The 27,985-nt window shown below is 44.3% G+C and overlaps 8 protein-coding genes across 9 annotated transcripts; 5 read left to right on the top strand and 3 right to left on the bottom strand.

Annotated features, from left to right (window-relative positions):
• Positions 1-3,791: 3,791 nt before the first annotated feature.
• Positions 3,792-4,530, top strand: LOC128431267 (gamma-crystallin M2). The gene is made up of 3 exons (XM_053417537.1): positions 3,792-3,806; positions 3,887-4,129; positions 4,255-4,530. Exons 1-3 carry the CDS (start codon positions 3,798-3,800, stop codon positions 4,528-4,530), a joined length of 528 nt encoding a protein of 175 aa, XP_053273512.1. The 5' UTR covers positions 3,792-3,797.
• A 298-nt stretch (positions 4,531-4,828) lies between these two features.
• On the bottom strand, positions 4,829-5,566 carry LOC128431015 (gamma-crystallin M2-like). The gene is made up of 3 exons (XM_053417213.1): positions 5,558-5,566; positions 5,170-5,412; positions 4,829-5,098 (listed from the first exon to the last, which is right to left on the bottom strand). The coding sequence occupies exons 1-3, from the start codon at positions 5,564-5,566 to the stop codon at positions 4,829-4,831; spliced, it is 522 nt and encodes a 173-aa protein (XP_053273188.1).
• A 1,674-nt stretch (positions 5,567-7,240) lies between these two features.
• On the bottom strand, positions 7,241-7,985 carry LOC128431051 (gamma-crystallin M3-like). Its single transcript, XM_053417264.1, has 3 exons — positions 7,974-7,985; positions 7,634-7,876; positions 7,241-7,513 (listed from the first exon to the last, which is right to left on the bottom strand). Exons 1-3 carry the CDS (start codon positions 7,983-7,985, stop codon positions 7,241-7,243), a joined length of 528 nt encoding a protein of 175 aa, XP_053273239.1.
• Positions 7,986-9,999: 2,014 nt separating this feature from the next.
• LOC128431340 (gamma-crystallin M3-like) lies at positions 10,000-10,878 on the bottom strand. The gene is made up of 4 exons (XM_053417622.1): positions 10,864-10,878; positions 10,773-10,802; positions 10,357-10,632; positions 10,000-10,272 (listed from the first exon to the last, which is right to left on the bottom strand). Exons 1-4 carry the CDS (start codon positions 10,876-10,878, stop codon positions 10,000-10,002), a joined length of 594 nt encoding a protein of 197 aa, XP_053273597.1.
• A 535-nt stretch (positions 10,879-11,413) lies between these two features.
• LOC128431006 (gamma-crystallin M3-like) lies at positions 11,414-12,518 on the top strand. Its single transcript, XM_053417194.1, has 3 exons — positions 11,414-11,428; positions 11,544-11,792; positions 12,240-12,518. The coding sequence occupies exons 1-3, from the start codon at positions 11,414-11,416 to the stop codon at positions 12,516-12,518; spliced, it is 543 nt and encodes a 180-aa protein (XP_053273169.1).
• Positions 12,519-13,790: 1,272 nt separating this feature from the next.
• On the top strand, positions 13,791-15,170 carry LOC128431008 (gamma-crystallin M2-like). 2 transcript variants are annotated; one of them, XM_053417196.1, is made up of 3 exons: positions 13,791-13,799; positions 13,895-14,137; positions 14,895-15,170. In XM_053417196.1, exons 1-3 carry the CDS (start codon positions 13,791-13,793, stop codon positions 15,168-15,170), a joined length of 528 nt encoding a protein of 175 aa, XP_053273171.1. The 2 variants fall into 2 exon arrangements, with proteins under 2 accessions (XP_053273171.1, XP_053273172.1); XM_053417197.1 differs by having other exon boundaries at positions 13,895-14,143; positions 14,916-15,170.
• A 1,792-nt stretch (positions 15,171-16,962) lies between these two features.
• LOC128431007 (gamma-crystallin M2-like) lies at positions 16,963-17,976 on the top strand. Its single transcript, XM_053417195.1, has 3 exons — positions 16,963-16,980; positions 17,316-17,558; positions 17,704-17,976. Exons 1-3 carry the CDS (start codon positions 16,963-16,965, stop codon positions 17,974-17,976), a joined length of 534 nt encoding a protein of 177 aa, XP_053273170.1.
• Positions 17,977-20,613: 2,637 nt separating this feature from the next.
• Positions 20,614-27,879, top strand: LOC128431005 (ETS translocation variant 5). Its single transcript, XM_053417193.1, has 13 exons — positions 20,614-20,770; positions 22,367-22,432; positions 22,556-22,628; positions 23,649-23,696; positions 23,865-23,915; positions 24,501-24,609; positions 24,704-24,970; positions 25,074-25,351; positions 25,737-25,802; positions 25,886-25,954; positions 26,041-26,192; positions 26,370-26,471; positions 26,589-27,879. The coding sequence occupies exons 2-13, from the start codon at positions 22,385-22,387 to the stop codon at positions 26,820-26,822; spliced, it is 1,497 nt and encodes a 498-aa protein (XP_053273168.1). The 5' UTR covers positions 20,614-20,770; positions 22,367-22,384; the 3' UTR covers positions 26,823-27,879.
• Positions 27,880-27,985: the final 106 nt, after the last annotated feature.

The following is a 27,985-nucleotide window of genomic DNA, read 5'->3' as shown; positions in this document are numbered from 1 at the left end:
AGGAGTACTTTCTACTTTTCTACTTTAAGTACATTTAAGAGCCTGTCCCTTTATACTTGGGTTAAGAGGTTGAATCAATGCATATACTTTTACTTGAGTATCTGTACTTTTTGCCACCTTTTCACAACTGCATGTTCTCACATCCACACTCCACATGTCTCCGTGGATCATCGTCTCGGGTGAAGTCCTGTGATTGTAAGGTAAACAGAGAGAGAGGGAGGTCTGTAGTCACCTGAGTGTTCCCAGACATGAAGTGTTTACGACCTCGTCTTTCTCTTTCTCTCCCTCCCTCGCTTGCAAAAACACAGAAACGTCCACCGGCCGCGCTGCTGCTGCTTCATCTGGGTTCACACGAGCTATTTTGTCGAACCATCACATCTTACTCCGCCAGCGCCTCCCCCCCACCCCCCACCCCCCGCCCAGCTAAACCCACTGCCATTTAGAATAACAGATGAATAAAAAGACGAGGCGGGGGGGGGGTGAACAGTAGACTGAAACCACAGTGGAACTCAGTAATGGTCAGCCAGGCCCACCACGCCTCAGCAAATGTTTGTCCAAACCTGTTATTTCTGGCATTGTACTGTCTCAAAGAGATCATTTTATTCTCCGAGAGGAATGCGGCGGCTATAAATAGTCTGCAGATGAAGGAGGGGAAATCAGAGATTTGTAGAGTAATTACAGAGCCGCAGCTGAACCCTTCTGTTATGGCTCATTTTTCAACAACCTCTGTCTCCACGACTGTCTGACTGACTGACCGACCGAGGTGAAGCGGACTTATTCTCAGCGGTACGAGCACGTCTGACCTGATATTTGACCTCACGCTCCTCTGTTCTCTTCTCACGCGGCAAAGTCCCGGGACTGAAAATGGAAGATGGCATTTTTGTTCATCGTCAAACTCAAGAGAAGACGATGCAGATTATTGTGTCTGAGAAGTGGCACGGATACAAAACACGTTGATTTGAACCTTAGACTGTATTTATAGACAAAGATGGATGACATGAAGCCAAATCCTCTCGATGGCCCCCTGGTGGCAGGCTGTAATAAAGGTCATGAACCCCACCTCCTCCATGTTAACAGATTGGACATGGACCTTGGTTTTAATTGGTTATTTGAGGCTTAAATGTTTAGATTTTCAGTGTGGAACTACAGATGATGTAAAGAGTAATAGAACCTTTTCACTTATCCACTTCACACGCAGTCTCTCAATGCATCTGCCACAAGTCATGCATCACTTGCACTTGACCCATGAATGATGTAATGGATTACTTTGGTTTTCCTCGGTTGTGTCAAACCCTCCTGACGTGAACCAGTGCTGGTTCCTGGAGACGCTGAGGCTGATTGAGATTTAACTAATTCTGCTCTGGTCCGTTTCCTCCTCCAGAAGCAAAGCTCACGTCAGAGCCACGTCACTCACGTCCAGACGTTTAAGGGGAAAAGGTCAGAGGACGACATTAGGGACTGGAAAGAAAGATAATGGGCCAATAACCTGGTCATATTGTTTGATTCAAGAGAAGTAGAAATGATAAATTATCATGAAGAAGGAGGAAAAAGAAGAAGAAGTAAGAGGAAGGAAATGGAGGAGATAGGAGAAGAAGGGGAAGAGGGAGGAGAAGAGGAAGCAGAGAAAGAAGAGATAGTAGGATGAATAATAGAGGAGAACAAAGCAGAAGGGAGAAGAAGAAAGGAGGAGGAAGGAGGAGAAGAATATGAAAAGAGCAGGAGAGAAGATGGAACATAATAAACAAAAAGAGCAGAACTAGAACGGTTAAAACATCAAATCCCCTCTTTCGGTCTCGGTGGAAACTCGGAGGAGTTGTGCTGACGGCACCGTGTGTGTCAAATGATCTTTGTGGAGAATAAAAGGACCTTTAGTTGGTAAATTGCTGTAATTATCAAACATGCCCTTCTCATTGTGCACAGTCAGAACTTCACCCCGGCAATTAAGAAAAAGCTGGAAATGAATGACAAGTAATGGTGTGGCCCGCATTACTCAGATGAGAGCAAACAATGTGGAGGAAGGAGGCTGGAGAGACGGGAACCGTGCACGACACAGAGGAGCTGCCGATTGGAGATGTCACAAGAGAAGCAGATCTGAGAAAGATGTTTGCAAATGTCTCCACGATGAATCTGCGTCTTCTCTGTGTCTCGGTGGCACGTTGTCTCCTGTGGTCTGAGGGAGGAGGAGGAGGAAGAGGAGGAAGAGGTCAATGACAGTGTTTCACAGCTCTTCATCGCCAGTCATGGACAAATTATACCTTTTGAGAGGAGTGGATGCAGCATCCGAGGAGGCCGGTGGAGAAAAGTAGTTCCTTGAAAAGTTTCTTAAAAAGTTAAAGGATGATAATAATAATAATAATAACAATAAAGTCAACCCCTACACAACACATTCTCCAAGCAGAGGAGTTTGTTTAGAACAATATGTCTGATAGATGTTTGGTTATGGTTTTAATTTATGTTTCACTCACCTATGTTTGGTAATTTTCTTATATAATACTGATGATTTGTCTATCCATCTATCTATTTATCTCTCTATCTATATATTTATTTTTTCCATCTCTCTATCTATCTATCTATCTATCTCTTTTTCAATCTATCTATCTAATCACCATTGCTGTGATTTACATGCAGCATGAGATTACTTATTTACTCGCAGCGAAATGGCGCCTCCTTGTGGGCAATATGTGGTACTTCTAACCAAAATCTTGAACGTATTATGATAATATATGAATATATAATAAAATAATATGATGCTTGGTGGCAAAGTGTTGAGAACTTTATGAAATGTCTTGAACAACAACTTTGAATTAATGATTTTAATGTCTAATGCTATTCACACAATTCTTCATAGTCAAGATCTGGCACTTTGTTGATATTAAGTGATGTTTGCTTTGCTGCTTATTTATCAGATCAAGTTCACGGCAGTAGCTCCTCCTCCCGTGACGTGTCACCTCCAGGAAACTCTCCCACCTTTGATGATACAAGCTGCAGGTTTGTATTGAGTGTGTGTGTTTTATGTTTGTGCATCTTTACTGAACAGACACACTAGACGGCAGCAGAGCACACGACTGAACTCAGGTCAGATTGACAGTTTATAACTCTCTCCATGAGACGGGCTCTGATCTGCCCTGAAGTAGCAGAACTGCTCAGCACCATTTTTGCATCTTATTGCTAATTTAGTGCCAAAAAGCATTTATCACCAGCTGCAGTGTCCAGATGAGGAGATTTCATTCATTGAGAAAATCTGAGAACCACCTCAGGTTTTACAATTCCTCCTGAGACAAACCCAAACACATACGACATAGTATTATATATATCATAGTTCAAAGTTCACACTGAGATATAACAAAATTTCTCTGCTTTAAACCTCGTGTGCACCAAACACTCCCACACGAGGAAATAACCTTTGTTTTGTTGTTGTTCCCGCGCAGTACTAATTAGCAGCAGTTGTTTGTGTACAGTTGTATATCCTCATTGTGTGTCTGTGTGTACATTCTGCCGGAGGTATGTTCTGGCCCTGGCGCTCACAGTCTTTCTGAATGAGAAGCCTGTTGTTTTGCTGATACTGTGAGCGGTGACCTGGGGTTGCTAGCACGCCGCCGTGTTTTGATCAATAGTGATGAACCTGTGAAACGCGGACAATAAGTCGGCATCACACTGTTGTGCGTCACTATACATTATGTGTTATGAAACCTACGACAATACTTTATGCTGCGCCATCACACAGCAACTTTATATAAAAGGACAGAGGCGCGGACAGGAACTACTGAGCGGCAGTCGGGCCCCCAACAAATCTAGCAATGGGAAAGGTAAGATTATTACGTGTCGCTACTAAAAGTTACAATAAAAGTTCCCACGCGAGTCGACTAACTTTGTCGAACGTTTACAGATCATATTCTACGAGGACAGGAATTTCCAGGGTCGGCACCATGAGAGCATGAGCGACTGTGCTGACCTGCACCCGTACTTCAACCGCTGCAACTCCATCCGGGTGGAGAGCGGCTGCTTCATGGTGTACGAGCGGCCCCAGTACCTGGGCCACCAGTACTTCCTCCGCCGGGGGGAGTACTCGGACAACCAGCGCATGGTCGGCATCAACGACTGCATCCGCTCCTGCCGCATGATCCCCATGGTGAGAGGAGGATGGAGGGAATGATTGACAGATTAAAGGAAACTCTAGGTTGAGGAGAAATCTTTGGTTTTAGCCTTTTAGGAACTTTCCTAAACTCTGCCTCATGCGTTTCCTTCCTCCTGCAGCACCGCGGCTCCTACAAGATCCGACTATATGAGCGTCCAGACATGTCCGGCCAGATGCAGGAGGTGAGCGACGACTGCCCCAACGTCCAGGACCGCCTGCGCATGTCCGACATCCACTCGTGCAACGTGGTCGACGGCCAATGGCTGCTCTATGACCAGCCCAACTACCGCGGCCGGCCCTACTACCTGAGGCCCGGAGAGTACCGCAGATTCAGCGACTGGGGCGGCGCCAGCCCCCGGATCGGCTCGCTCAGGCGAATCACCGACTTCAACTAGGAGTCTCGTGAACCTTCTTTCTCTGTCTGTTCTCCATAATAAACATGCCCAGCTACAGCTCTGTATCTGAAAGTCGAATCCCTCCCGTGTGTGTTTGTGTTTTATTCCTGTTTCCACCTCCAATGATCCACTCATGAAATAATAACGTGGGATAATTAGTTTAAAACCTTTATCGTGATGTTTTCTCCACTTGACCCACAAGTGATGAACCCAAAGAAAGCAGTTGACAGAACATTAATTATTGTAAATCTTTATTGACAGTGTTTTAGTGACTTCACATAAACAGACATCAGCTCTCTCACATGGAGATACGTCTGATGGATCCCACCCTGGGACTCGAGCTGCCCCACTCGTTGAATCTCCTGTACTCCCCCTGGCGCATCAGGAACTGGCGTCCCCTGTAGTGGGGGTGCTCGTAGAAGATCCAGTGGCCGTCCATCACGTTGCAGGAGTAGACGTCGTTCATGTGGAAGCGTTCGAACAGGGAGGGGCAGTCGTCGGTCAGCTCCATCCTCTGGCCTCCGAACTCCGGTCGCTCGTAGATCATCATCTTGTGGGAGCCTTGGTTCTGAGGAGGAAACTGAGGGATTTAGTCACTTGTAGGCTAGAATGTTTTTTAAAAGAAAGTTCTCAACTCACCGTGGGGATCATGCGGCACGATCTCACACAGTCGTTGAATCCCATCCAGCGCTGGTAGTCGGGGTAGTCGCCCTTCTTCAGGAAGTACTGGTAGCCGGTGTAGCTGGGCCTCTCATAGACCATCCAGTCACCGCTGTCCACTCGGATGGAGTTGCAGCGGCTGAAGTGCGAGTGCAGGTCGGAGCACTCGCTGCCGCACTCGTAGGAGCGGCCCTGGAAGTTCTTGTCCTCGTAGAAGATTATCTGAAAGTCAGAGGAGAGATTCTTTCAAAATCAACACAGTTGTCGGCTCAGATTGAGAGAAAAACACACACATGTTGTACCACCGGGTAGAAACAGGTCCAGTTCACGGGGTGGGGTCCAAGCAGAGGAAAACAAGCAGCCTTACCTTACCCATAATGACGGCTAACCTCGGTCACACTGTAGCGGCCGCTGTGGACACCGTGCTGCCTTTATAACCCACGGATGACCCGGGTCATTGTGAGTCCGGACAATGAGTCGGCTCGTCAGCTCTTTTCTGGCAGCGCCACGTTGTTGTTGTTGTTTTTTGCGACAAAGCAAATCTGCTCACACACCGCCCCCCCAACCCCAGCCCCCACCCCCCCTTTTCACCCTTTGAATTTGATCTAGTCGATGATGTTAATCCACAAATAAACTCAAACTTATTAAATACATTTTGCACTGGACTGTAATGAACTTCAGAGTTTGACTTTGGACAAAGTGGAAAAGAGAGAAACTCATTTTTTCTTTGTGTCAGTTCATTTCTCCAGCAGCACACGTTCTGTTTGATAACACTCCTCTCGATGCACGTGATTATCAAGTTCAACCCTTCACATGATTTCATTGATTCCATATTGAAATCCCGAGGGAACACAAACACTGACTTTTCCCCCCCGCTCACACAGCCGTAGCTTTTATATGCTTTACAATTCACAGCCCATTGGTTCCTTCATGTCAGCAGCGGCGTCCAGTTCTCTTGCTTTTGTTCGGGCCTCGAACCCCCCACCCCCTCACCCCCCTCTCCCACACCCGTACTGTGGTATCCTCGGGGGGGCTGAGCTCCTGCATGCTCAGTCGTCTGCACAGGACTCCAGAGAAGCGTCAGCATCAACATATTTAACCGTAATTCTGTCTTCATGGTTTTAGAATTTGAGTTTTGTGTGGAATATAAATCATACAGAGAAAACACTCCACAGTGTAGTAGCAGGCCGATACATGTATATCTGTTGTTAAATACATCTCTATACTGTTTACAAATATTCTATATATCCCAGATAAACCTTGTGTCTCATGGATGTATGACAAAAGGACTTAAAATCCCATAATACAACATTTGTGCTACAAATGTATTGTTTTCTATTTCTATCATAATGTAATATTTGTGTTATACTATAGTTAAATACGTGTGATAATACATGTTTCTGCAGTTTAAGGATGGCTCAGCTTTCATTGCTTTTCTCATTGCAGTAGCATTGAATTCATGTAATTGAAATATATATATTCAAAAGAAATATATAAGTTATATTTAGCTAATGTTGGCATTTAAGGTTTATATATTCATGAATCATTTTACAACAATAGATGTAATACGTATATTTGTGAACAGTTTGTGCTCAACAGGGATTTGAGTGATATGAGCTCTAACTTAATATTTTCACTTTATCTTTGTATTTTGAATGACTTATATTCATATTTGTGTTTTATGTAAGTTGGCTCTAATACCTTCATCCCACTTGTGTATTAGAGCCACGTTTAGGAGAATAACTTTATTTCTAGTGTTTCCTGTTTGTTTAGACTCTGACTCCAGTGTATGTTCACGTTGATCCTCAGAAGTTCTTGACACAGAGATTCTGCGAATCAGTTTATTGGTTTATTGTGCGCGTCACACAGTAAAAGAGGTAAATTCATTGTGGCTGGATTGCACAGTGCAACTGAACTACATGCAAACAATGCACAAAAATCACAGTTTCAGGGTAAAAACAAGGCTTTTTCTTTTTCTCTCAGTTTGACAACTTGTTAATATGAATAAAATCACATCATCTGCAAAGCTTCTCGGTTTCAGCACGAGTCATTAGGACTCGGTGATGCGTCGGATCGAGTTGAACCTCATGTCGTCGCCGCTCATCTCCCGGAGGTTCCTGTACTCGCCGGGCCTCAGGTAGAGCATCCGGCCCTCGTAGTTGGGCTGCTCGAACATCAGCCAGTGGCCGTCCACCACGTTGCAGGACTGCGTGTCCGACATGTGGTAGTGGTCCTGGATGGAGTCGCAGTCGTGGGTCAGTTCGTGCGCTTGGCCCTCGAAGTTCGGCCTCTCGTAGATCCTCATCCTGTACGGCCCCTTGTGCTGCAAGAGTGAGGGCAACAGATCCCATGAAATGCATTGTATGTTATGCATTCTGATACTTAAACCAACCATACTTGAATCTATCCTGTACTACCTATGTTCTATAATTTTCATATTTACCGCAGGGACAATGCGGCAGGACTGAATGCAGTCATTGAAGCCGAGGGTGTTCTGATACTCGGGGTACTCTCCCTTGGTCAGGAGGTGCTGCTGCCCCGTGAAGTTGGGCTGATCGTAGACCATGAACGTCCCGCTCTCCACCTTGCAGGAGCTGCAGCGGCTCAGGTGCGAGGAGATCTCCGAGCAGTCGCTGACGCACTCATACGAGCGGCCCTGGAAGTTTCTCTCCTCGAAGAAGACGATCTAGAGGGAAAGACACAGATCGGGTTCTTGGTTCATTGCAGAAGTTCTGTGCTGCAGTGATTCGGTCAATGTTTGTTGCATCGGACGCACACGTTACCTTTCCATTCATGGTCAAGCTATTTGATTTGTGTTGTTCTCCTCACGGGTGCTCGGCCTTTTATGCATCATGTGACATGAAAAGAATCTGACCCTCGATTGTATGAAATGAGCGAGTCAGCTTATCGGCCCAGTCGCTACTGTATTATACATCAAAGCTGTGAACTCTGCGCTCACTCCGATTAAACTGTAGTGCTGTGGATTTCACAATGACAAAGCAAACTCTAGCTTTTGCAATACTGTTGTATTTTCTGCGCCATTATTTTCATCACAGGTGCTGTTGCATGGAGGCAGATGCATGATGGTAGTAGAAGCTGATGAATGAACATTTTGGAAGAAGAACTAATACAATCTTCCTTATGCAAATGAAAAGTTCAAACAGCTCCGTTCCTCGCACTCACTTCATTTAACACTTAACGTTTTTGATGATGCACAAATAAAGACTTGAAAGGTTGAAACTCTGTGTTTGAAAGGTTTAAATCTAATATAAAATGGTTTTGCGTGGATGAAATGTGTTTTCAAACGTTTTGATTGAAAATATATTTTAAATCTTTGGAAAAACTGTTTTGTATTCGAGGTTTTCTTCAAGTTAAAGCTGCAGCGCTCTTTCCACTGTGTTTCACATTTGGTCACTGTTCCCCCTGTGCATCAGGTTTGAACCCTTGTCAACGGTTCCTCTGAAAACTGGTGGAAAAAAGTTGTGACACTTTGAAACTTGAGTTCTGAAACTTTGTTACTTCAGAGCTGTGAATCTTGTGAATCGCTTCTTGTGATATTTATCAGCGTGGTCCTGCAGCCCTGATCTAAAACTCAAGCTAGGATCCTTGTAAAGAGGCATTGATTTTATTAAATCAAGGATTATATCATATTTTTTAGCCTAAGGAAAACATTATGCAATGCTCCAAATGTCGGATTCACTCATGTTAACTTGTTTTATTAGTTTGCAGCATTTTTTCAGTTTCGTAATATAACATGATATTTATCGCAAACCTGTCCCATGACTTCCTTTATGGCCCCTGTCAGATGTTTTCAGTGCCTTTGATTTGTTTGAGACTCTGACCAAAACTTCTCCTCGTATAGAATGAAAGCAGCTCGGCCTCATGGGATACCGGGGCTCTGGAGGTAGAGCGGGTCGTCCACTGACCAGAAAGTCAGTGGTTTGAACCTCAGGTCCTCCGTGCTGCTTTTTAAAGTTTCCTCTTAAATAAAGACAGAATGTGGTTTACACTGTAAAACTGTGGATAAAAATAGAAGAGAAAAGAGTACGTTTGCTTTTTACTTTGGTATTTTCCCAGCATGCTCCTCAGAGGATCTACCCTTTCTGTAGAATATCAGCTTTACACACAAGGTTTCTCAGAATCAAACATGCAGGTTGTCACAGAACATATAATTTAACTTATGAGTATATTCATGATCTGAAGGAAATTTAATCTTGTGATTATAAATCATCTTTTTTTTAAGTTCCTCTACTTAATAGACAACAAATCCTGAGTTTGAATCACGACGTTGTTATTCAAATCCACTAATAATAAATCTTAAAATAAAAAACAGTACCTAGTTAATGTTGCCTCTTTAGTTTTAATGATACACTCCAATCCATTAGTATTGTATGATTATAAATATGTTATAAGATATTGTGCTCTATGAGTACAAAATGTACAGTCTTGGTAATACCTTCATGATATTTTTGTGTATAGCTGTGATTCAGATACTTCAAACCAGTATTATGGAACATCAGTACTATTGAACCAGTTGTAATAAGACAAGGGAAATATTTGTGTTGAAAACAAGTAAAATATTCATAATGAGAGGTGAGATGAGTGGATTCATCGGGAGCTTGATAATAAAGTCAATATAATAACAAGTGTATAATAACTAAACCATTTATTTTGAATGGAAATTGAATTTTTTTAATTTCAGAATCAAGATTGTGATGTTTACCCAAGTGCAAAGAATCAAAGACAGCAAAAGAGATACTTGAAAATATGGTTTATTTTCCTCCTACACTTTGTTAGAATGAGTTACAATCAGCAAATGTCCATGATGCGACGCATGGAGCTGACTCGCATCACGTTGCTGGACTCCCGGAAGTTCCTGTGCTCGCCGGGCCTCACGTAGATCATGCGGCCCCTGAAGTTGGGCTGCTCGAACATCAGCCAGTGGCCGTCCATCACGTTGCAGGACTGGCAGTCGGCCATGAGGTAGCGGTCCTGCAGGTTCTCGCAGTCGTCCATCACCTCGTGCATCTGGCCCGAGAAGTTCTCCCTCTCGTAGATCTTCATCCTGAACTGTCCCCTGTGCTGCTGGACCAAGACAAGACGTGATAGCCCCATTTTCTACAGCCCCTCCCGTATTCTGGGTCAAACTCAAACCAAACATCTCACCATAGGGATCATGCGGCAGGAGCGAATGGTGTCCATCATGGTCACGCCGGTCATGCCAGTCATGCCCATCATGCTGCCCATGCGCTGGATGTCCTGGTACTCCCCCCTGCGCAGGAACGCCTGGTTGCCCGTGAAGTTGGTGCGGTCGTACACCACGTAGCAGCCGTTGTCCACCCTGCAGGAGTTGCAGCGGGTGATGTGCATGTGGATGTCCGAGCAGTCGCTGCTGCACTCATAGGAGCGACCCTGGAAGTTCTTGTCCTCGTAGAAGATAATCTGCGGCAGAGAAAATGAGAGAAATCAGCCAAGATTTATTACCGGTTGGAAACGACTTTACGGAAACAGTTTGCATCTATAAAACAATTTTACAACTCTGGATTTTTTCCGACATTACACAAACACATGAGGAGTATTACCCTGCCCATGGTGATGGTTTCACGTTTTTCCTAAGTGACAGCATCCGAGCGTCTCTTTTATACGGGCCGAGCAGCCGACCACCTCACACACCTTTGTGCCAAACATTCTGACTCAGCAGCCGGTTCACGTGGGGCAGCATTCATCTTCCACACCACACATGAATAGTTATTGTGGTGTGTTGAATGTAGTTGAGGTCAGGTCAGGTCACATAAACAGAAACTGTATATGAAAGATTGTAAATTTATTTCTATTTCCGAATGATTCCAGGCCTGGACATTGATTTTCTGTGGAATCTAGAAGGTTTTGTGCAGTTTCTCAAACGTCTTCAGTGTTTGGACAAAGTTCATCTTTAAGTTCTGATTATTCACGCCACATATTTTTTATTATAGATGATTTATGAATAAAATAATTAAAGCTTCTGGAAGTAAAACATAAGCTCCAATATAGTCCTGAGTTTTCATTGCACATTCTGACGTACAGTACAGTGTGCCACCCTATAGTGCTGCCCTGGGGTACAATATAGAGTGATGACTCAAAGGTTTCAGCACAAGCCATGTGGAAATACTACGGCTGTGCAATGTATAAAAAGGGAAAAGGGTCGATGTGGAAGCCGTACATCTGAGATTAACTCGCTAAAATCATGACCATGGGGAGGGTGAGTGAAACTTTCAAAACATCTCTCCCACATTCAGAAGAATCTTTAGAGAGAGAAATCTCTGCAGGGTGTAAAGGTGCTGCTTTGGTTTCACATGAGTGTTTGTGTCTTATAGATCATATTCTACGAGGACCGGGACTTCCAGGGCCGGTCCTACGAGACCAGCAGCGACTGCCCCGAGCTGACCTCCTTCCTGACCAAGTGCAACTCCTGCCGGGTGGAGTGCGGCCTCTTCATGGTCTATGAGCAGAACAACTTCACGGGCCATCAGACGCTGGCGAGGAGGGGAGAGTACCCGGACAACCAGCGCCTGATGGGGACCAGTATCAGCGACTGCATCAGGTCCTGTCGCATGATCCCCACGGTAGGTGGACAGGTTTGAGACGTGGAGTCGCCTTAAGACTCCAACGATTTGACATCAAATAGAAGCTGCTCATCACTGAGGCTGCAAGATTCTGCTAAAATCTGTGACCCTTGAATTTACGGATATTTTCTCTTTTCCCGTGACTCAGTGATTCTGCTTGAAATCAAGGAAAAGTGCCGCCTTAAATAAGTCTTTGCTTGAAGCTGGTTCCTCTTATTTTTATGTAAAAATCCTGAAAGATAATTAGATAATCTCCAAAAATAGCTAGAACTTTCTCTCGATTGAGATTTTCTTTACTTAGCAATTTTGACCTTATTGATTATTGATTTCAGATTTTTTTGCTCAGGGTTAGTTTCTGAGCACGATCTTATTGCAGGATTTTCAGACTGAAGCTGTAACGTGTAGATCGGTTCACTCTTCATTCCCCTGTTGTTTCTGCACCCACAGCACAGGGGACCCTTCCGCATGAGGATCTACGAGAGGGAGAACTTCGGCGGCCAAATGCACGAGCTGATGGACGACTGCGACAACACGATGGACCGTTTCCAGTCGGCCGACTTCCAGTCCTGCAACGTGATGGACGGCCACTGGCTGATGTACGAGCAGCCCAACTACAAAGGCCGGATGCTGTACCTCCGGCCGGGAGAGCACCGCAACCTGCGAGAGCTGGGCACGAGCAACATGTCCAGGATGAGCTCCATCAGACGCATCGTAGACTCCTGTTAACTCCGAATGTGCAACATGTGAACAAATAAAACGAGGCTGAAATCCAGTGTGTCTGATGTCTGCGCTTCATTTTACTTGAGACTTTTCAAAAGCAAAGAGTGATTCCTACAGGTTGAACAGTGTCCAGCCGTTCATGTCCATCTATAAGTGGGCATGCAGTAGCTGTTCAATATTTGTATATAACTTATTGTCCTTGTTTGTCCTTGTTCAGTGTGTGTGTAGGAAAACTTATATTCTGTATTTGAGAATGAGCTAGGAAAAGGTTTGCCGTTAGAAAACCTAGCCCAACAGTCGAAGTAATGCGTAAACAGGCAGTTTGCGAGAAGGAGCATTACGTTGTATGTCCCAATAGAAAAGTTCAATATCTGACATTGGCTAGGATCGTGCAGGATGATTTTCAACTTGAACTGAAACGAACGGCCTGGATAATGTGGAAAACATTAATGTGCACTGGACAGATCTATGCTTTAAAAGCGGTGGGTGGTGAAAATGTTGCAAACCCGAAACCTAAAGTAACAGATGCAGGTTATATGTTTTCTTCAGTTGAAAGGTTTGCCTTGTACGTCCATAATAAAAAGTTTAACGACTAGTTTGCCTCTAAAAAACTCTTCATTACATTATTGTCAAACCTAGAGCAGTTCGACCTTGACTTGAATGTTGAAGGTCATAGATGTGGAGCTACTAGAGTGTGAAGACGCTTCGGGTTGTTCAACCTGGAAGAAAAGTCACAGAATCCACAAGCTACGATTGTCTGGCTTTGCATTTAACGAAGGAAAAAAAATCACAAAACATAAAAGACGTGGATAAAATAAATATTGCAATCCTGAAACAAACAAATAGTCTTTCAGCAAATCCATAGGGGAACTGTCTTTGTTGCATTCGTCTTATTTCAAGTCTAATTTCTCAAATGAAACAATATTATGTGTCACTAGGTCTCAAAACTTATTTATTTAAGGATTGAAGCCAAATTTCAGTAGACGTAAAAGTACGTACATGAACCCATGATATGTTCTTTGCTTTTTAAACCAACTCACTTTCTTTCCATCGCTGTCTGACTCTGATCCTCCTCTGCCTTCCCTGTGGCAGCATGTGTTTGATAGCGTGTCATCATCAGATTGGAACAAAGGCAAATCAAACAGCACCAAGCCATTTTGCTGAAATGTAAATCTGCCTCATTTGGGTATCAAAGACTTGCCCCGCTCTGCACATTTTGTTTATCGATAAATACTTTGATGGGGCTGCAGCGAAGAAGGAGGTTTACAGTGCGTCCAAATGGGGAAGGTGAGATAAAAGCTTTTCAACCGCCGCCGAACTCTGAAGGACATTAGTCCTGTGTTTTTCAGAAGATGCTCACGTTTCTTACCTTTCCCCCACAGATCACATTTTTCGAGGACAAGAAGTTCCAGGGTCGCTGCTACAACTGCAGCAGCGACTGTGTCGACCTGCACACGTACTTCAACCGCTGCAACTCCATCCGGGTGGAGAGCGGCGTGTGGGTGATCTACGAGAGACCCAACTACAAGGGCTTCCAGTACATCCTCAGCCCCGGGGAGTACGGCGACAACCAGCAATGGATGGCGTTCAGCGACAACGTCAAGTCCTGCCGCGCCATACAGAACGTAAGAGTCCTCGCTCGGGGTTTCTTGAGGGATCTGTCCCAACTAGAGTCACTGTCGAGTCCGAGAAGTAACACAAAGTAGGTTTGAGTAGTGCACAGAAGACAGGAATGCACAAAGGCACAGGACGGAGCTTTGTGAACGCTGTGAAGCCGACGGACCAACCAGCAGACAATAGCGAGCGGGTTTGGCAGCAAGTTGCAGCTTTTGGTCGCAAGTTTAGTTGCCAAGAAATTGTTAAAGGGGAATGTGCACGCTCAGAATGGGGCCAAAACACGAACGTGAACCTGGTGTTGCATTTATAGGTTGAAGAGCTTTGGATGTGCTTCTGAGGTGCTGGTTGAGAGTGGATATTGGACTTACTTTCACCTGGTGGCCAGTAGGACTCCTCCACACTTCTTTTTGCTCTGTTTTGGTCTCCACCAACATCTCTGAGACCAAAACAGAACAAAATGGAAGGTCACCTGAGAATCTGGCTATTAGGTGTTGGTGGACACCAAAACAGAGAAAAAGGACTTTTATTCAGCAGGTGGCCAGTAAGATTTCTCCCAATGGATCTTATTTGGTGACAATGGCTCACTAACATGCAAAATTGACAAGGCCAAACTGTATTTAAGGTATTTGACTTAGCTAAAAGTTAGCCTACTTTGTTTTTTAACAATAGGATCCCCAGAAACCCGATTTTTCTTCTGTGTGTTATTACACCAAAAGTCATGTTCCACTTTCTAGAACAAAGAATTGAAATTAAAACGTCTTTCAGATTTACGGCACTTCATGGAAGCTGAGGCTGTACGAGAGGCCGGACTTCGGAGGGCAGATGGTGGAGTGCGCTGAGGACTGCCCGTCGGTGTACGACACCTACAAGCTGCGCGAGGCCTACTCCTGCATGGTCACCGACGGCGCCTGGGTCTTCTACGACCTCCCCAACTACAGGGGACACCAGTACCTCCTGGAGCGAGGGGAGTACCCGCAGCACGGAGACTGGGGGGCGTCCTCACCTGGTGTCGGCTCCTTCCGCAGGATCACAGAGTTTTAACCCCAGACCCTCTCAATCAATAAATGAGCAGAAGCAAACTCTAACTGTATTCCTCTGGTTTTTCTGTGAATATTTCTCATGTTTGATCACCAATCATATGGAAGACCTTTGGGAGTTAAAGTCATGCTTTGTGATCCCAGGGTAATTATCTCTTAATGTTACACAATAATAGGTCAAAATAAGCCCAAATTGTCCCAATGCGATATCTCTAGGGATAACTACCTTGAAAAATAGGTATGACCATAGGTTTTTATTCAAAAGAACCTTATTTACAGCTTATTTGTTCAACTTCAACTTGAGAGATGCATATTACAACGTACACCAAGCACTTTGAAACACTGAGGCGCAATGAACTCCAAAATGTAGCCGCACTCATGACCATGATGATTTATTGGGAGAGCAATGAAGGAACATGTGGAACAAATGCATGAACTGATCAGAATGTGGTGGTTAAAGGTCAAAGACCCTGTGACCTCATGACAATTCAAATATTTATTGACTTAATAATACGTTATATCTTTTATCAAATTCCATAGTAACTCTCGGATGATTTAGTCGACTTTTAAGAAACAGCAGGAACCCAACTTGGGTTCCTACCTATATGAAGTTGTCATGTACAACCATGATTCACTTTCTCCTGTAAAGCGTCTGGTGGCTTCCTGCTGAGCCACTGACTCATCGTGTTCCGGATCAAACCAAACGTCCGGCGGCTCCGTTGTTGTCGTCGGCTCGCTCTGCTGCGTCCGGCGGCTTTGGGACGCTTCGCACTTTGCGTTTGCTTTGTTTCTGGAAACTGGATCGACTGCATCAGGACAATGTGATGAGCCTGGATAAATATTTGAATGGCTGATTGAATAATCCAATTCACACAGGGGAAGCCATGTGCTCACTTTCATTGTCTCGTGCTGTATGAAGAGAATATTGGAGGCGGCTGCTTTCATGTTTTACATAACACCAACCCTGTTGATATTGATATTTAAAACGTGTGTATTCAATATAGCACAAAAAAGCTTGGGCAACCTTTTTGAGATAAAGATAAATGTGTTTCAAACTACTGATGAATGAGCCTTTAAAAATTAAGCTTGGATTGTACTCCCTCTCCCAGCAGATCTGACGAGGCCAGAAACTGCCAGGTTTGATTGGACTAATTCCAGTGATCCACGTGCGTGCTTCAGGCCCTGAGCATTTTGGGTAATCTACTGCAACGGTTGCTCTCCAGTGACCTTAGTATACATAACATAGATATTAGAATGATGTATTTGACTAACTGATTGATATATTATAGGCCGTTAAATAACAAATTGAATTGTAACACAAACAGGAGGGCAAGTAGTATAGATACGTATATGAGTAAAAAATAGACTATATACTGCAATATAATTATCTAAACTGTAATATAAGAATGTAATATCATGTAAATGAATATAATTATAAAGTATTTAATACGAATACACAATAAAACACGAGGTGATAATTTACACTAATTGAGTGATATGGAGATTGAGTAAGTTTACTGCAAAATAACGATGAAATGAATCTTGATCTTGATCTTTGTTCTAGAGCTACACAGACTTCATTCAAAATATCTGCATCATCACGTATAAAGGCCGTGAACTAAAACAATTGCAGCGTCAGCTAATGTGCCAAAGTTAATGTGGAGCTCATTTGACTGACAATCATTCTCCTGGCGATGCGTTTCATCGGCTGTGATATAAAAGTGAAGCCGGACCGATGCATCAGTGTGAATGGGTGGATTTAATTTGATTTGGGTGAAGTCAAACATAAGGTGATTATGGAGCGCACGGGGAAGGTGAGTGCTGCAGCTCTAGAATGTCAGGAAACTGTAATGCTGTTTGTAAAATGGGCATCACCAGTCAGAGTAGGACGGTTTCTTCATCATTCTTGTCATGAAAAGTGTTGATATTGTTCAAAACATTCAGGATCAGTACTTGTTGGTAGAATCAGCCATTTCTAAACTTAGTTTTTTCATTTGTTACCCTGATCTCCTGAGAAAAACTTTAAAGCTTCAATGATTGTTGTTTGTTTTCACTGAAAACACAACATCGGGCATATTGTCACACCTGGAGGTAACATGAAGGTCGGTGGTTTGATTGTTTAAATTGTAACACTGACTCCCTCTTGCAGATCTTCTTCTATGAGGACAAGAACTTTCAGGGTCGCTTCTACGAGTGCAGCAGCGACTGTGCCGAGCTCAGCTCCCACTTGAGCCGCTGTAACTCCATCCGGGTGGAGGGTGGGGCCTGGGTCGTCTATGAGAGACCCCAGTTCATGGGCTACCAGTACGTTCTCATGAGGGGCGAATACCCCACCTACCAGAGCTGGAACGGTTTCAATGACACCATCCACTCCTGTCGCCTTATACGATATGTAAGTCCTGGAATAGCACTTGTTTGTACTGACTACATTGCAAAATAGATTAAAGAGCCACCAGGCAGTTAGCATAGCTTAGCATAAAGCCTGGAAAAAAAGGGACAAACAGTTGATCACTGAGTTTTCTCGTTCTATGCTCCAGCCTTCCAGCAGGCACAGGATCCGCATCTATGAACGCCCGGACTTCAGCGGACAGATGTTAGAGTTCAGCGAAGACCTGCCCAACCTGATGGACCGCTGGCGCTACCGGGACGTCCACTCGGCGCAGGTCCAGGACGGCGTCTGGGTCTTCTACGAGCATCCCAACTACAGGGGGCGCCAGTACCTGCTGGAGAAGGGCGAGTACAGGCGGCATGCAGAGTGGGGGGCCCTCCATCCATCTCTGGGCTCCATTAGACGCGTTGTGGACTTTTAGATGCAACACCTTGCTCCGTACTCATCCTCTTCCACTCGTCCTCACCTGCAAATAAAAGCACACACTGCAGCAGAATGGGTGTGAGTTTGATTCGTGATATTATAAAACAAATCGTGATGAAGTAAAGAGGAATAAAACTTCCTAGATCTTTGAAGCTTGTGGTGGTGGCACAATATGGGGTTCATCCTCTGGGGAGCATTTTTGTTGAAATCTTATTGAATTTAAAAAAAAAACATCTTATAGGGATGTGCATATTTGCTGGAAATGTGGCCAGTTTATTTTGCCCCATGTAACTGGTAAACAGTTGCTGTTGTGCGTCGGGTGCTCACATCTGGTTTGTGACGGTAAAGCCTGGAAAAAAAAAAGATGGCAAAGAAAAAAGCCAACTGATGATTCAGGAGAATTCCCCAACGAGGACCCGCGGTCTGTGAGCTGCCTTTGTTCTCAGGTGGCGGCCGGTGGCAGAAAAACAAACTGTCTGAGCCATTCAACAACATCCACTGGCCACAAAACAGAAACAGTATAGATTGTGTTTACTGTACAGTGTGGTTGACCTTTTGAGTTATGATCTATTCACATCTATAACTGCAGACTTGATGGTTTATCAGAGAGTGACACTCATTGTTTTCAGTCAGTGACTTTAGTTCACCCTTTGATTATGTATAACCCATTTATAAATCAGTAAATGATCAATATAAAGTAGTTCCAATTTGTAGTCCCATTTATTCAGATACAAATAAATCCGGAGTGATCAGAAATACACAACAGCCACACGAGACTGCTGCACAATCCTGAAATTCACATATTTGTGAGCCTGAATCGTAAAATGTGGAAGGATCATTAAACATTTGTACAAAAATATGATAGAAACTAACTGTCTCTACTTTAAAGTTCATGAGTGCAGCGTGGGAGCGTGGGAGCCACCTAGTGGTGTAAGAGCTTCATTACATAGACCAGGACATAAAGACTGAGGGGTTCTCACCAGTATATCATGAGTTTGCATCATCAGCTAATGCCATAACCAAACAAGTCAAAGTTGTGTATTGACGTCAGAGAGAAAAAGAACTATGGTAGAAAAAAACATCGTAAACACCGCCTGCAGACATGTTTGATAAGAAACCATAATACTCTAATATCCTGTCGCAGGATATGATAGATTATATTATGCATGTGCAATATGTTAATCTGCCAAAACGGAAGAATAAAAAAAATCTGATGATATGATGTGCACACAGTGGAAGGTGCGCACGGCGGGCCGGGTAAACAGGAGGTGCTGCAAATCAGTAACAGATCTGCTGAGCTCGGCAGATGTTTGAACTGCTGGAAGCTTTATCGCACACAGATCCGTTCTGACTGCTGCTGCTGCTGATCCAGCAGTTTCCAAGTAGAGCACAAAGGGTGATAAAAAAAAAGCAACTATCAAACAGCGTCCACCTGAAGAGGTCATTCTGTGTGAAGTCATAAGACAAGTGAGCAACAGGGTTTCCTGAACTCAATGAGGCCTTTAAAGGACAATATAAATCAGACTGAAAAGATGATTTAACATATGGTTAGTGCAATCTCCTTAACTATATATAGTGTATATAAATGCAAAACCTTTTAAATACTAAACTGGATACGGTTTACAATTCCCATTCCCCATATGATGTAAGTTGTATCCAAGCTGACGACTTTTAGTTTGATTTTGTCAATCTTTGGACCACTGTTCAATCAATCAATCAGATTTTATTTGCATCTCCCATAATCAATGTCACAATTGGTCTTTGTCCTTAACCCACAGTTGTGATGCCTGCTGTGTTTTCAGGCTTTTCAGTGCGGGCCTATAAAAGCACTGGCACGCTGGGTGTCCACCAGAGTCAGGACACACGTGCTCGGTGAGCTCTCTCTGCAGCGACTGGTTACCCAGTGGAAAGTGTTATTAAAAGTTGAGAAAGTGCTCGGCCACCCATTGAGATCAAGGGACTGGGAGGTGGTCATGTGTGATACTGGATTAAATCTGTCAAACGTGTGTGTGTCCCCGCAGAGTGTGTGCCCCTGTAAAGTCGGTACAGTGTGTCTACACTATCATATACACTACTTCCAGAGACTGATGGATATTTCAGATACTATTTACCTTTATCATCCAAAGAAGTAGTTTCTATACGTCAGAGGTGCCAAAAAACATAGATACACAAAGTAAAACACTATGGATCTAACTGTCTGCAGTTTCCGAAAGAAAGCCGCTGAATAATAATAATAGGAATAGCTGGAAAATACATGTTGTTTATTATTGTTTTGTAATATATTTAAGTAAATTAATGTATGTTAATGTGTGTATTAATGATATATTCTCATAATGGTCAGTTATTGACACTATAGAGTTCATTATTATGTTATTATCACAAATAATGTAATCTAATGAGATGATTCAATTGATGATTATTGTAATATTGTTTTATCATTGTATAATAATGTTTGTAATCTTATCACTACGATGTAATGTTGTAATGGAAATGCGGCTCTGGCCCTTTAAGAGAGCTGTGGCTCCATGGAGCCATTCATAAAACACTCAAGCCACGCACGTCAGAGGACTCTCGACGCTGATTGGCTAATCCCCTGACTGACTCGGCGCTGTGGCCAATGACAGCGCAGCACAGGGCTCGGTGCAGTTCCCGCATCGGAGTTCTTCCATTGAGAAAAATCCACAGGCGCTCGGCGTGTTTTGATATATTGGTGCTCGCGGAGCTGCGGGGGATGTAGGAAGGAGAACCACGTCCACTTCACTTCCACGCTGCCACGCAACTTCACCGAACGCGTGAGTCCCTCTGTGTTGATGTGTCACTGCGGTGAGAAGAAGCCGTGCGTGAGTGTGTGCGTGTGTTGCGTTCTTTGTGGGGCTTCCAGGGACCGTGTCGTCCCCGCTGGCTCAGGTTGAAGAGGCGAACGCCATTTTCTCAGGATCACAGGGAACTTTGCGTCCATTTCCCCCGCGTGTGTCATCTCTTACACAACTGTAAATGTGTGAGTGTGTGTGAATGTGCGTGTTGCTACTGTCGTGAGGTTTTCTCTATGGCGAAAGCAATTTTCTCAATGGTTACCCCCCCCCCCCCCCCCTCCTCCTCCTCCCCCTCTCCCTCCCTCCCCTCCCTGCGAGGATCAAGTTTCACTTCATTGAGAAAAACAAGGAGCTGCTCCCGACATGCACGCGCCGCGCGGCTGTTCCGCTCCGTGCGTCACGCCGAGCTCCATTCACAAATCTCTCACTTTTACTCCACTCGACTTTATGGTGTTTTCCTCCAACAGGAATCACATGTCACGTGTTGTGCTCCTGCCTTTTATAGGAAGTGAAAATCAGAGGCAACTTTTCAAATGTTTTTAATTCGATAAAGTAAATGTAAACAGCAGCTTTCAACAAGTAGAAGAGAGGTTGTCATGAAAGTGCAATGCGGAAAATACAAAAGGAATTGTTGCAAATTGTTTAAGTAACATGAGACGATATAAACAAAATGACATTTAGTCACTTTAATCCTCACAGGGTTCTTTAAGTGTTAATAAGCTGAATTTATAATCGTGTTAACATGGCTGTTTAAAGTCAAAGTCCAAGTTCATGACTTTTTCACACACTTTTTCTGGGCTGGTTTGTGTAGTTTCCTCCCTGTCTCCAAAAACAAACCCGGAGAGGTCTCAGTGAAACTGTGAAGGAAAGAACACCCATCTTTTAATTATAACTTCCATAAGGTGTAATTATGAGATAACCACCTTATAATTACAAGGTAAAGATGTGAGACTTCCATCTTTTGACTTTTACCCTCAGGTTGCACTGAATTGGACTGGATTAGCTTTTACTAAATTCAAATGGATTATAATGGGATTTTAATAGATGAGAGTAGAAAAGCACTGACATGTAAGTGAGACTCGATACTGGAAGCAAACATCACAAACTGCTGGTGCGGTTCAAACCCAGTGAAAGACGACCCTGCAGAACCTCCAGATCAGAGGAAGTCCTGGAGTTCAGGGGACGACTCAGACAAAACAACAGATCCAGAGTCAGACTCGCGCACTAATCTTTTCCCACCTGCTCGATTCAAAGGCAATGGCAATTCAAACATTGCCATTATATCTCCACACCTCTGTTTGTCTACCAGCATCTCCACACGTCACGTTTTATTGTGAGCATACGTCTGCCGTCTGTTTATCTCCTCAACGCCAGCAGCTCACGTCAGACTGAATTTACAGGCGGCTGCATAATACCCTCCTTGACGACAACGCGTTTACAGCCACTGTAAACCCAGTGGGAGGTTAGGGGGGGTTAGGAAAACACAACTGGGCCAGTGGGCGTGTGGTGGGGGGAATTAGTCCACCACCATTGAAGGTTTCCCTAATAAGTTCTCTCATCCCTTCTTCATTCCAGAGTGAAGACTCCTGCAACATGGACGGCTTTTATGACCAGCAGGTCCCCTTCGTGGGCCCCGAGACTGTGAGTTGTGACACATCTCATTAACTCACATGCATTTCTCCTCTTCTGCAAACTGTGGATGTTTCACATTGGTGTCTTTGACGGTTTGTGTGCACTGAGCAGTTTTTGTCGTTGAACCTCCAGAAGGAAGCAGAGACGTGTCTCGGCGACAGGAAAAGGAAGTTTGTGGACACGGAGCTGGCTCAGGACACAGAGGGTAGGCTCATCACGCCTCATACAGAGAAGTCTGTTTACTGTGTCAGAGCTGGGGGGGAAAGTGATGGATGATTAACACAAGTCAGATTTATTTCTAGAGGACAAAATACAAATCTGTAAAAGAGAAAAAAGACAAGATGAAGTAAAAATTTTAAAAAAACGCTGCTTTTAAACGTGCATTAAATTTTAGTCCGAAATTGCCTCCAAGTAAAATGTCCAAAATGCATCTGAGAATATGTCAACAAAGCGTGTTGACGTTTGTAACATGAGTCAGACGCAAAAACCTAATATCTCAGGATGAAAAAGAGGAGTCAGCGTTTGGAGATTATGTCAGATGGTTAGGATCTCCAGCTGCGTTCTTCATATGTGAAAGACAAACTTTGGAAAATGTGCAGGCGGCAGTAGAGAAGGCTGAGAGGAGTGATGTGAGATGACCTGGGGGGGAGTCAGCAGATCAGTGACCTCATGAGAGGCCTTTAAGAGCTTTGTAAACAAAATGTAACATTTTAAGCAACAGCTCCTTAAAGTCAATCAACCAAATTACTCCAGGATCTGCACCCTGATTTGAATCCACACCCTAAAGTTAAACATGTTCTTCCCGGACTCGAACCACATCCTTCCACGAGTCAGGTGGAAATCTGGCTCAACAAAGGCAGACGCACACAGTGTTCCTTGGCAGAGGTAATCAATTCCAGATTTAACTGATAACCAATGCAGGTTTGCCAGAACAGGAGTTATATTTAGTTCCGGTTAGAAGTCTAGCATCTGCACTTTGGCTCAGTTGTTATTGTTGTTGATTTGGACGCCAGCACGAACAGAGAGCTGCAGGAATCAAATCAGAGGTGTAGAAAGCGACGTTTTCTCTGAATGCTGATCAATAAATATGAATAATAGTTTGTCAAAGTTCAATTATGTCCAAGCTAAAATAGATAACGGCAGCAAGTATCAAAGTACTTCATCTATGAAAGTGTTGCTTATATTTCCTATATTTACTTGTATTCGTTTCCTAACTGTCTTCTAGACCTTTTTCAAGATCTGAGCCAGCTCCAGGAAATCTGGATTGCAGAAGGTGAGAACTGTGGATGAATCTATTTGATCAAAGGCTTTGATTGGACGCAGTGTGCACGCCTCTCCTACATTCTGGATAACAATAGGAAATAACCTGACGTATGATGCATCTGCAGGAAAATACGACTTTTAATTTCCTGTCTCTCCTCCTCCTCCTCCCCCCCGACAGCTCAGGTTCCCGATGACGAGCAGTTTGTTCCAGATTTCCAGTCCAATAACCGTGAGTGGCTGCGTCTCCTCCTCCTCTAATATTCATGGCGATGCGCTCAGAGTCGAGCGGCCGGGAGAACAACACGCATCCTTTGTGTGTCCCTCTTGTAGACTCCTAATAGTGTCCCCGAGCAGTCGCTGACACACACAACGCACAAAATCATACTAAGAAAACGATGTAACCAACAATGAACTGATCCTGCTAATCAGAGTGTGTGTCTTCACGCTGCCTGTAATAAATATGTCAATTATAATATCATTTATTTTATTATTGCACTATCACTATCACGGCTGTTACGTATTTATGGCCGGTTCCATTTAGACATTTAAAAATAAGCAATAAAACCAAAGGGGTGTTTATAACAGATTCGTTAATATGTAAGACGCACTTTGCTATCGCTTCATTAAAGGAGACATGTTGTTCTCCCGTCAAACACGTACAGTGTGTGGATTTATTGTCGCCTGATTGTCGCCTCAGCAAATCGACTCACAGCTCACGTGATAGATTGTGCGATGGAAACATCGGCCGGGTGGTGTCGTCACTGCAGCAATCAGGAAGTTATTAAACACCAAAAATCATTGTGTGTGTTTGCAGTGATGTTTCATGGGCTGCCCCTGAGCAAAGTGAAACGAGAGCCCAGTCCGTCCAAAGAGCCGTCCCCCTGCAGGACGCCTCAAGCTGACATGTGCCTTTACAGTTACAGGTACTGATGCATCACATGATAACCGTGACATTGAAGGGTCATGGGGTCACGTTTTGATTGCTCACCCACTTCCTGTCGTCTCTTCTCACCTCAGTGCCTGTGACAGCAAGCTAGCTCTGACTCCAGCCTCCACACCTGCACTACAGCGGGGGGCCCCCCATCCGACGGGCCCCCCGCCCCTACAGAGGCAGCTGCAGCCATCGACCCAGCAGCTGACCGGTACCTGCCTGCCCAGCCACGTGTCCGCCATGAGCCCCTCCCACCACCACGGCCTCCCGCAGACCAGCCAAAACCAGCAGTTTGCTCTGCCACGCCCCCCCATCGGCTGTCCCAGTGCCGCAGCTTTCAACAGCGAACAAAGGTGATTATTACTGTGTTATTACTGTGTTATTACTGTGTTATTAATCAAGAGAGAACTTCCCTTGAGACGCTCTAACTCCTGCTTCCGCTCTCCCTTGACTCAGGTTCCAGCGGCATCTCTCAGAGCCCTGCCTGCCCTTCCTCCCGCCGGACAAAACCACACAGAGGCCGTACCCGACCTCGAGCCGAGACAGCCGCCCGCTCTACCAGCGCCACCTCTCGGATCCTCTGGTCGCCCAAGGCCCCAGAGCTTTCAAACAGGAGCTGGTGGACCCACGGTACACGGAGCAGGGGCCGTCCAATCCGGGTCGAGCCCAGCCGCAGACCACCTTCAACCACGTCACGATCAAACAGGAGCCCAGAGACTTTGGCTTCGACGCAGGTTTGTGTGTGTGTGTGTTGTCACATCTTACAAATGCAACATTCATCATGTGGGTTAATTTTTAATGCAGCTGGAGACGCTGTTCCACATCTGTTTTTGTCGTCTGCACATGTCTGCAAGGGTCACATGAATGTGTGTGCAGATGTGCGGCTGCAATCTAATATTTATGACCACTGACTTCTCGTGGAAACGCCAAACACGACCACATCTGTCTGCCTCTGCTGTGAAGTCCATCAAGGCTCTGGTTCATGGGATTTCTCAGTGTTGCAGGCTGTTAAATCCAATGAAAGAAGACAAATAATTCAAAGTATATATGTATTTATCGATCAGCGTTCAGAGATCTTGTGGTTCATGGTGTTGATTGTGTTGATTTGTGTCTTTCCAGAGGTTCAGACCTGCCAGTCGTCCTCCTATGGGAAGTCCTCTGTCTTGTACCAGAACAACAACATGGGTGAGTAGCGTGTGCTGAGCCTGCTGAGTTTCTCACTCAAACAAATACACATTTTCCTGATTCTATATTGACTTGCCCTGCAGGATTTGGTCACGACAGAGAGCCACACTTGTACTATGACGACACTTGTGTTGTGCCAGAAAGACTGGAGGGTAAGATTGAACAAAACATGGTGGCTGTTGGTTATTCTCTGTGATCTATCCGGTGACACTAAGAGTTGATGAATGTGTCCTCGCAGGTAAAGTGAAGCAGGAGGGTTTGCCGTACCAGCGCCGCGGCTCCCTGCAGCTCTGGCAGTTCCTGCTCACGCTGCTCGACAACCCGGCCCACGGACACCTGATCGTGTGGACGGGACGCAACATGGAGTTCAAACTGATCGACCCCGAAGAGGTCAGACACCGACTCAAGCTCATGTGGGAATTTGTCAAAGGAAAACAAAGATTTTAATGGATTGTTTAGTATTTTATCAGGTCTTCTGTCAGACTACCGGTATACACATAGTTATATGTGCAGTATTTAATGAAAAGACAGACGTCTGATGGGTTTATCCTCCTGTGTGGTGTCCAGGTGGCTCGGCTCTGGGGGATTCAGAAGAATCGACCGGCCATGAACTACGACAAGCTGAGCCGCTCGCTGAGGTACTACTACGAGAAGGGCATCATGCAGAAGGTACAAGGATCTACACATTTATCATCAGGGATAATGTGATACCCGTGTCTTAACTCATATACTCTTATAAGTCGAACTATGTCAATCGTTGCTGATTTCTATCCCCTCTTCCTGAAGGTGGCCGGGGAAAGGTACGTCTACAAGTTTGTGTGCAACTCGGACGCGCTGTTCTCCATGGCTTTCCCAGACAACCAGAGGCCGAGCCTGAAGGCCGACCCGGACGCCGTCCCGCCCCCCAGCGAGGAGGACGGACTCCCCCTGCCCAGCTTCGAAGAGGAAGGCCCCTACCTGACTGACGGAGGGGAGCAGGGCGCCCGGGGGCTGGCTTTCCCTGAAGGCTACCTGTACTAGCCTCTGGCAGATGGAGGGACCACGAGATAATATCAACAGGAGGACTCTGAAATTACTGAGCAGTGTTTGAGATTCTCAAAAATGTCCACGTACGATATATGTTTGACACAGAAAAGACCAACCTATCAGATCTTTTTTTGAATTATCCATCATAAATGTCTCTTATGCCACAAGTTCATTTGCTAAAGGAGAGAATCTCTAAGACTGTTAATCTGAATTCATTCATTTGATTTGTCATGATAGGTTTCGGGGCCACTGCCACTAAAACAATTTTTTTTAGTTGAATAAAAAATTGCAGTTAATTAATAATAATATATATTATACATAATAACATATTTACAAGAAAGGGTATTTAAAAAAAATCTTTCTTTTCTATGATGCAACAGTTATCATCTTCACGTTTATCTTTACTTTTCTCTCAAAATATTACAATTTTATTCTTAAAACTAAGCGTGAACTCTGGGATCTGGTATTTCAACCAAAAAGTATCTAGAAGCCATGGCACTCCTTCACCGAAAGGGACCAGCGTTTCAGTCCTCCTCTAACTTGTGTATTAAAGATGTCTTTTGTGTTTCCTTGTTTATCGAAGCTAATATTTTTGGCATTATACGGACTTGTACGTCTTTTGCTATAACTGTTTTAAGACAAAGGTACTGCTACTATTTTTTGACCCTGTAATTCTCTGATGCTAAAAAACGTTCGAGCATGGACTTTCTTACTGGCGGCTCAGCAGTTATTGTACTGAGATAGTTAACTGCATTTTGTATAATTAATTTGCTTCAGTGTGTAGAAAAGGTGTATAATTACATATGAATATATTTTTGCTAAAGGCTGCGCGTGCTTGACATCGTGCTATGAGCTGCAGAGTTTCGCCTGCTACCGTGTTGCATTGATTTCAGCCTCTCTGAGAGGTCGTGACCTTTGACCTCTGTGCAGAGAGACTGGATGTGGCTGTGTGATGAAAGACGCTGACGCCGGTGTGACGTCCACCCTCAGTTACTGTATGTGTGCCTTATGTTATGATCCTTACTGATACAATAAACTATTTTACTCTTTTCTTTTGCCTCGCTGTAAATCTGTTATTTGTTTTTATGTATTATTGCATTATTCATTGTAAATCATTATTTAAATGATCATAAATATTTACAATTATTCATTACAGA

This window comes from Pleuronectes platessa, chromosome 24 (genome assembly GCF_947347685.1).
Source record: "Pleuronectes platessa chromosome 24, fPlePla1.1, whole genome shotgun sequence".
NCBI classification, from domain to species: Eukaryota; Metazoa; Chordata; class Actinopteri; order Pleuronectiformes; family Pleuronectidae; genus Pleuronectes; species Pleuronectes platessa.
The sequence above is the reverse complement of the archived record's forward strand: the minus strand, read 5'-3'. Positions and strand labels throughout refer to the sequence as shown.

What these genes read in the sequence shown, in the direction of transcription:
- LOC128431005 (XM_053417193.1), top strand. Translation starts at nt 22,385, where the DNA reads ATGGACGGCTTTTATGACCAGCAGGTCCCCTTCGTGGGCCCCGAGACT. An exon ending in AGATTTCCAGTCCAATAACC is followed by an intron (nt 23,916 to 24,500) that starts GTGAGTGGCTGC and finishes GTGTGTTTGCAG; the next exon opens with TGATGTTTCATGGGCTGCCC. An exon ending in ATGTGCCTTTACAGTTACAG is followed by an intron (nt 24,610 to 24,703) that starts GTACTGATGCAT and finishes TTCTCACCTCAG; the next exon opens with TGCCTGTGACAGCAAGCTAG.
- LOC128431267 (XM_053417537.1), top strand. An exon ending in CCTGCCGCATGATCCCCATG is followed by an intron (nt 4,130 to 4,254) that starts GTGAGAGGAGGA and finishes TTCCTCCTGCAG; the next exon opens with CACCGCGGCTCCTACAAGAT.
- LOC128431051 (XM_053417264.1), bottom strand. An exon ending in CCTGCCGCATTGTCCCTGCG is followed by an intron (nt 7,514 to 7,633) that starts GTAAATATGAAA and finishes TCACTCTTGCAG; the next exon opens with CACAAGGGGCCGTACAGGAT.
- LOC128431015 (XM_053417213.1), bottom strand. An exon ending in CGTGCCGCATGATCCCCACG is followed by an intron (nt 5,099 to 5,169) that starts GTGAGTTGAGAA and finishes TTTCCTCCTCAG; the next exon opens with AACCAAGGCTCCCACAAGAT.
- LOC128431007 (XM_053417195.1), top strand. An exon ending in CCTGTCGCCTTATACGATAT is followed by an intron (nt 17,559 to 17,703) that starts GTAAGTCCTGGA and finishes TCTATGCTCCAG; the next exon opens with CCTTCCAGCAGGCACAGGAT.
- LOC128431008 (XM_053417196.1), top strand. An exon ending in CCTGCCGCGCCATACAGAAC is followed by an intron (nt 14,138 to 14,894) that starts GTAAGAGTCCTC and finishes AACGTCTTTCAG; the next exon opens with ATTTACGGCACTTCATGGAA.
- LOC128431340 (XM_053417622.1), bottom strand. An exon ending in AAACCATCACCATGGGCAGG is followed by an intron (nt 10,633 to 10,772) that starts GTAATACTCCTC and finishes TCTCTGCCGCAG; the next exon opens with ATTATCTTCTACGAGGACAA. An exon ending in CCTGCCGCATGATCCCTATG is followed by an intron (nt 10,273 to 10,356) that starts GTGAGATGTTTG and finishes TTGGTCCAGCAG; the next exon opens with CACAGGGGACAGTTCAGGAT.
- LOC128431006 (XM_053417194.1), top strand. An exon ending in CCTGTCGCATGATCCCCACG is followed by an intron (nt 11,793 to 12,239) that starts GTAGGTGGACAG and finishes CTGCACCCACAG; the next exon opens with CACAGGGGACCCTTCCGCAT.